Genomic DNA, 6,953 nt, shown 5'->3' on the forward strand with positions numbered 1-6,953 from the left:
GGCACCCTCGCCGATTGTTGAACGTTTGCCAACACCGTTTCTATTATTTATACGTATCGTTCAAATTTCGATATTATTTGGCTCCAATGGTATTTTGTCAACATTTTCGATCATCGATATATATGTAAACAAACAAAATCTTTACTGCACAAATTTATTGAACAAATTGATTGCACTAAAGATGTATATGATCTGCCGGATCGCTACCACTAAATCGAGCACCCGTGTGTCCGGTGTGGGATAAGAAATGAGCCTTAAGCTGAGCGCCTGAGCATACAACTATTTGCAGGTAAGATGTCGCGTGCATAGCCTGATGGCAATAGCTTCTAATGATCTTTATATTTTTGATGTTTTAGATCGGGGTCGTGGTGGCATATCCTATGATACATGGGAAATAATATCCCAAGTGCGGCTGGATTATGGACCACTCATTGGACAATCTCTGCAGGTCTTTAACCACTTTACTATCAGCATCAGTGTGTATCAGCCGAAGGCGACGAACATAAGTAATATGTATGTGTGGGAGTGCTGTTCCCGGCCAAGTTTCCTGGAGCGCCAGCATGAGGATGTCAAGCTACTGAGCGCCTTCTACACCATCCACTTGCGCTCGCCTCTGAACCTATGCAATGCCCTACCTATCAACACTATAGTTTCGTTCGCTGGGTTTTCTGTGCGAAGGTCCAGGTGAGAAAGCACAACAGAGAGGATGCTCTGCATTACCCTACAGTTCGCCTGTCGGAAAAGGACGCCCATCCACACTCAGTGCGCGCCACATCCGTGAAGGGGCTATACCATCCACCGGAGTACAGTAGACCCATAATCCTGAGCTTCCGCGATTAGCTGTTCGACCACCAGTTTGCTAAATCTGGATTAAATCGGATCATTGTTATAGACAGAATAGCCAACATGGCCCCTGTCACGCTTGTCTTTCTCTCTCTTACACTCTTAATCATGTAGTGTGCGCCCCCTGTCGGAGGAGGCTGGTGTTGGTGTGAGAAGTGAAAGAGAGAGAGACAGATGTAGCGGAATAAAAAAGAGCAGCGGAAGGATGGAAACAGATAACAGATCTATCTTCTATAATCCTTATCGAAATGCACAGGCTGTCCTAAAGATTTAACCTTCCTAAATCCATTGGTTCTTATTATTAAAAAGATGAAGTTAATCCAAAAATAATCCAAAAACGAATTATCTTTCACTAATTTTTCTAAATAACCCTTTAGAGAAATTCTGCTTTCTAAACTGGATATAAGACATGGTGATGGGAAAGCAAGGTGCATTTTAAAAAAGGAAAAAATAAAATTTAATAAAATGGTCGAACAGCAGATTAGATGTAAGGTGAGCAGCAATCAGGCAACCACCATTTGGTTATCAATCGCAGGAAACAAAACGGAGGGAATGGTGATCTGCCCTCCCATTTTGTTTATGTGTTTAAGAAGAATATCGAGGATTCAATTACCGATTCGATCATTTACTTCAAAATACAATAGCTAGACGGCGTTTGAACATAAATTCTGCAGCTGTGCGAGCACTTGCTATTCCTACGAAAACTAAGGCTTAAAGCGAATCGAATAGAACAAATGCATTTCTTAGCAATGGCAGTTATATGTGACGTCAGATATTCCGGGCCCGCGCAACAACAAAATAATAGTGCAGTGCGGAAGGAATACCTATACAACCGATAGTGCCCGTGTCGATTGTTGAACGTTTGCCAGCACCGTTTCTATTATTTTCACGTGCGACTGTCAAAGTATCGATATTCCGATAATATATAGATATCGTTTTTCTTCCCAACAATATATATCAAAATACTTACATCCCTAATCAGAGTCCCCAACACCCCTACATCGCTCGGACCCCCAAACAGCGCGCCGCATTGCCCACAATATTGAATTACACAAACAATACTATACTTGAATGTTGTGCCGCGAGAAGTGAGACAGTTCTTCAGCGAAATAGGTGTTTCGTGAGAGAGGTGTCCATCAGGTAGGAAGGATTTGTCAATGCGGCACCTGCACGCTCTAGTGTGTGCACCTGAACCTGAACTTGAATGCGAGTGTCGCGCGAGACACTCAGCATCGTGCGCCATCCAAGGCGAGCGTTTGGCGGCAACAATGGGCTGCTAATTATAAATCACCCGCGAGCCCAGCATAGGAGCAGCGCGGTGTGCAAATGAAGTGATGTCGCCATATCGCGACGCGAGACGTGGTCGACTGTGTGTTTGTGTGTCTCTGGTGGCTGTGTGGGCGCCATAGCCACAGCATGCCAATGTTGTTACGTCGCCGTTTCGGCAGCAGCAGCAGCCGCAGCCACAGCCACCCACCCCTGTCAACCCACCCCATGTCTCATGCTGGCGCCCAGGCATTGCCGGAGTAACTACTGCCATGACTCGTGGCTCCCCCGTGGGTGCCTTCGAGTGTCGCGACTGTTATTACACTGTATGACTGTGCTGTATTGATTTTTTGAATCCTTTCAGATCCCACTGTCCGCACAACATGTGAGGGAGGTCCCCGGCGAATCCTGGGCCACTGCAGGTGAGCGTGCGTGCGTGCGCATATGAGTAGTAGCCTCCACCAGCTAATTAGCCCTGCGTTTATTCATTCATTCAAATCCTTGCAGTGGAACACACACACGCAACGCAAAACTCCCGATGGGCTGAGCTGAGGGACAAGCAGCCCAATTAGCCAGCACTCGTACGACTCGTACGAGATTTTCGGATCGTGTACGTCATCGACGTGCTCAAAATAATTTGCATTGGGAAAGCAAATACTGTGCAAAAGTCACAAAAGTCAGCGACGGCCACGGCAGCGCATCTGCATTATTCGATGACGACTTGGCTGCTGTCTGCCATTACTATTTATATGCCATTATACCCGTGCTACTGAGCAAAACAAACAGTCAGCGGCGGGCAGAGGCCAAGAATCTCATAAATGTCAACCGTACGTTAGACGAAAACTAGCCGCGAGTCGCGCGCTATGGGCAGCCGAGAGATCCCCGTGATAGTACCTAACAAAGCACAAATTTACTTTGCAAATTGCCTTCCTCCGGCAGAGGTTGAGCTAACCTCGTGATGTAAGGAAGAGCTCTGCTCTGGGAAATCAACGAACAAAGCGATTTGATAAGACTATTTTGTCCGACTCGTTCGCCATGCAGCACAGCACCGCTGGCAGCGAGGAGCGCATCACTAGCTCCACCAGCAGCCCCCGCTCTGGCCACAAGACGGGCAGCTCTCTCTTCGGGCTGCTGACCAAGCGCCCCAGCAAGGTGGAGCCCCATCCCGTAACTCCCGATTCGCCAAGCCTCCAACGACGACCCTTGTCCGCCTGCGGCCACTATGATGTGAGCTTCGCCAAGGCCTCAGCGGAGCAAGCGGGCAACCATGTTGCCGTCAGCAGCAGCAACAACAGCAATAGCAACCACAAAAGCCAAACTCTGCCGCTGGAGAAATCGCACAGCGGTCTGATAAGCTTCCACAGGCGGACCAAGCCGCCGTCGAAGAGCAAAGGACATGCCCACCGCTACAGCAGTGACGCGGGCTCGCAGAGCGATGGAGGTGCGGACGTTGTGATGCGTCGCAAGTCGCCCAAGCACCGGTCGCCGAACCACAACCGATTCAGCCACCAGTTCAGCCTCTGCTGCAAGGCCGAGAAGAAGCCCCTGACGCCACCGGTCACGGTGCGCTACAATTCCATACCGGACAGCACCAGCAACAGCGTGCTCCGCCGCGACAACCTATCGTTGAGCTGGAGCATGGTGGATAACAATTCTGTCTCGATGAACTCTAGCGAGGGTGGCACATCGTTTCAGCGACCACGTCTGTCCAGTGAGTGCGCCAGTGCACCAGAGTCGCCCGTCGGCACCAAGACCTTCTTTGCCCAATGCAGCAACGCCGCTGCCGCCGCCTCGGCCACAGCCGGTGCATCGGCCTCCGCTGCTGTCGCGAGAAGTGAAAGCATGCCCCGTTCCCCGATCCGGCCCATCGCAGTTTCGGCCTGCCGCTCGCGTCTCCGCCTGAAGCTATATCCGCCCGGGAAGGAGCTGCCGCAACTGCACACCGCTGAAGAATCCACAGATATTAAGCGGGCCACAACGCCGCAACACATGTCCTCGCCCAACATAGCCAGCCAGCCGGATGGGTTTGAGGCGGCTATGCAGGAACAGCCTGGCGTCCGCTTCATGTCGCACGAAAACATGACGCTGCAGAGACAAGGCTCTGGCTCCAACCTCGCACGCCAAGCCCTGGTGGCTGCTCATGCCCTGAACCTTATACCTGCCGAGAAGGCACGCGAACGGAGCTACCTGGACGGCCGTCTGGGCTCCTCCTCTCTGCTGGGGCCCAGCGAACTGAGCCGCGTGCTTCCGCAGAAGGAAGTCACCATCTTCGTAGGAACATGGAACATGAACGGTCACAGTCCACCCAAGTGAGTTGAAACGCAAATATCATCGTATTGCGGACCCTAACTTAATGATGCCTTTGCTGAAATTCCAGACAATTAAATGACTTTGTGCTGCCGGCCAATGTAGAGCATGTGCCTGACATAGTTGTTATGGGAACCCAGGAGTCCACTCCAGACCGCTTTGAGTGGGAAGTCACGCTGCAGGAAACCCTCGGCCCCTCGCATGTGCTCTTCCATTCGACCACTCTGGGAACCCTCCATTTGGCTGTCTACATGCGACGCGATCTCATCTGGTACTGCTCGGCGCCGGAGGATGCCTCCATGTCGGTGCGCACCGGCTCTGCCTTCCGCACCAAGGGCGCAGTGGCCATATCCTTCTGCCTATTCGGTACTTCCATGCTTTTTGTGACCTCCCACTTGACCGCTCACCAGCAGAAGGTGAAGGAGCGGGTGTCGGATGTGAAGCGCATAATTAACGCTCTGGATTTGCCACGCAATCTGCCAAACCTTCGGCACAAAAACAAGGATGTGACGCAAAACTTCGACAACGTCTTCTGGTGCGGTGACCTGAACTTCCGACTCGGTGAGCCGCGCGAGAAATTGATGGAGTGGATTCAGAACACAAAGTTCCCGCTTCCGTCGCACTTGCCACACGGTTACATGCACACGGACCAACTCTCTTCTGTGCTGGCCGACGGTGCCGCCTTCCGTGGGTTCATGGAGGCGAATATAACATTTCCACCCACTTACAAGTACGACCCGGGTAGTCAGAACTTTGACACCTCCTCAAAGCAGCGTGCTCCGGCCTACACCGACAGAATCCTCTACAAGTACAGGCAGGTCCAGGGCCTAGTCATACGTCGCCAGACCATAATACCGGGGGTTTCCACGCCGACACAGCCCTATGTGCAGTGCCTGTTGTACGATTCGGTACCTTCGATAACCACATCGGACCATAAGCCGGTGTGGGCTCTATTTAAAACTCTCATCCGTGCCGGAACTGATGCGTAAGTTTTAAAGTTAAGCCCGAGATGCAATTAATAGTATAACTTTTTTTTCGTCTCCATTATAGGATTCCCTTGGCTGCTGGATTGTTCAGTCGGGACATTTACTTGGAGGGAATGCGCCGCCGCTTGAATAACCAATATACGGGCGCCTCGGCCGTCTGTGCCATACAGTAGACTCTCATTAGCAGCTACTAGCTAGTCAAAGGTGGAGGTGGCTGTTCCGGCAGCTTCCTCTAGCCACCTACTTAGTCATTTACTCGAATCTGTCAGCTAGAGACTGGCTGGCATTTCTACAGTGCTAGTCAAAGCTTTCCTACGGTTGTGTGTCGCCATTGTATTACCTAGATAGGACTCTAGTCTGCAGTCAAATACCAAATACTCGTTCGTGACTTGCCATGCAACGCCGCGGTAGTACTTAGACGCCGCCTTTTGCCTTTCGCCTCGAGGCCTTAGATCGTAATACGTTCCTTATGAAATGATTATGAATGCATACTCAGAAACAATTCTGTACCTCTACTCTAAAGCACAAGCCTAGCGAGTAGTTAAATTAAATGTGTTTTAGCTAACTAACGTAGTCCAAATGTTGAAAAGAGCTCGAAGAACTATAAAATACTTTGATTGTTTAAACTGAAGTACATAGTAGTAAATATACATACATATTATTATACGAATCTGAATTAAGCAATTGTTGATTCTTGAAACCCAATTGTTAGAATATTTATTTGATTATTATTTAGTTCTTATGATTGTTATTGTTGAATCGTGTCTAGTGATCTGATTATTGAATAGTTTGCAAACCCTATGAAGATTTTATTTCGTTTTAAGCACAAATAATACGTTACTTATGATTTAATTAAACGTTCAAGCCGGAATTGTCCTTCCATTACCATCAACCGACTAAATACCCCAACAAAAATGGAAACTCATAAGCTCCGGGGATCTACACGAGCATCATCATTCCGTAATGGGGCCGGGCCGTTATCGTTGCCCTCACGAAAATGCACCAAAAACGACCATCCCCCAATATGCCATTCGGACACACACGCAAATATGTTAAACTTTTGACCAATTTTAACTTGAGTTGGCTGCCTTGGGGCCCCGGGCGAGCAGCAATTTATTGCCATGGTTGCGATTCGATAGCGCTGGCCATGTTGCAGTCGCAGGCAGAGTCCAGCCGCTGCCACTGCTGCCACCGCCACTTGTGCACCATTCAAGTGGCCTCGCGGTCTCGGCTCCTACTGCGACTGCACCCCACTTGGGGCGGGAGGCTTGGTGGCATTTGTGGTCATGGGTGTATGCGTATAAGTATTCGCATCTGCGAGGGTTGGTCCAAAAGTAGGGGATTTGCATGTAACAACGATTTTCGAAAGGAAACTTATTACAAAAATTATTACAAGTGCATATATAGTGCATAAACATAGGTACTAGATGAATGTACATATTTGTGTACTTGACTTTTTCGAATTTTCTGTGGATTCAGTGGAAGAATATAATACTTTTAAGCACTTCTTTTTCTGTCCAATAGTATGATATATATGATATATGAGCATAT

General features: G+C 49.2%; 1 protein-coding gene across 1 annotated transcript; it reads left to right on the plus strand.

Moving 5' to 3' along the window:
* Nucleotides 1-1,797: 1,797 nt before the first annotated feature.
* On the plus strand, nucleotides 1,798-6,263 carry INPP5E (Inositol-3-phosphate synthase). The gene is made up of 5 exons (XM_001353328.4): nucleotides 1,798-1,983; nucleotides 2,474-2,531; nucleotides 2,617-4,418; nucleotides 4,487-5,401; nucleotides 5,467-6,263. Exons 3-5 carry the CDS (start codon nucleotides 3,145-3,147, stop codon nucleotides 5,573-5,575), a joined length of 2,298 nt encoding a protein of 765 aa, XP_001353364.2. The 5' UTR covers nucleotides 1,798-1,983; nucleotides 2,474-2,531; nucleotides 2,617-3,144; the 3' UTR covers nucleotides 5,576-6,263.
* Nucleotides 6,264-6,953: the final 690 nt, after the last annotated feature.

The sequence above is a fragment of the Drosophila pseudoobscura genome, chromosome X (genome assembly GCF_009870125.1).
Source record: "Drosophila pseudoobscura strain MV-25-SWS-2005 chromosome X, UCI_Dpse_MV25, whole genome shotgun sequence".
Lineage (NCBI taxonomy): Eukaryota > Metazoa > Arthropoda > Insecta > Diptera > Drosophilidae > Drosophila > Drosophila pseudoobscura.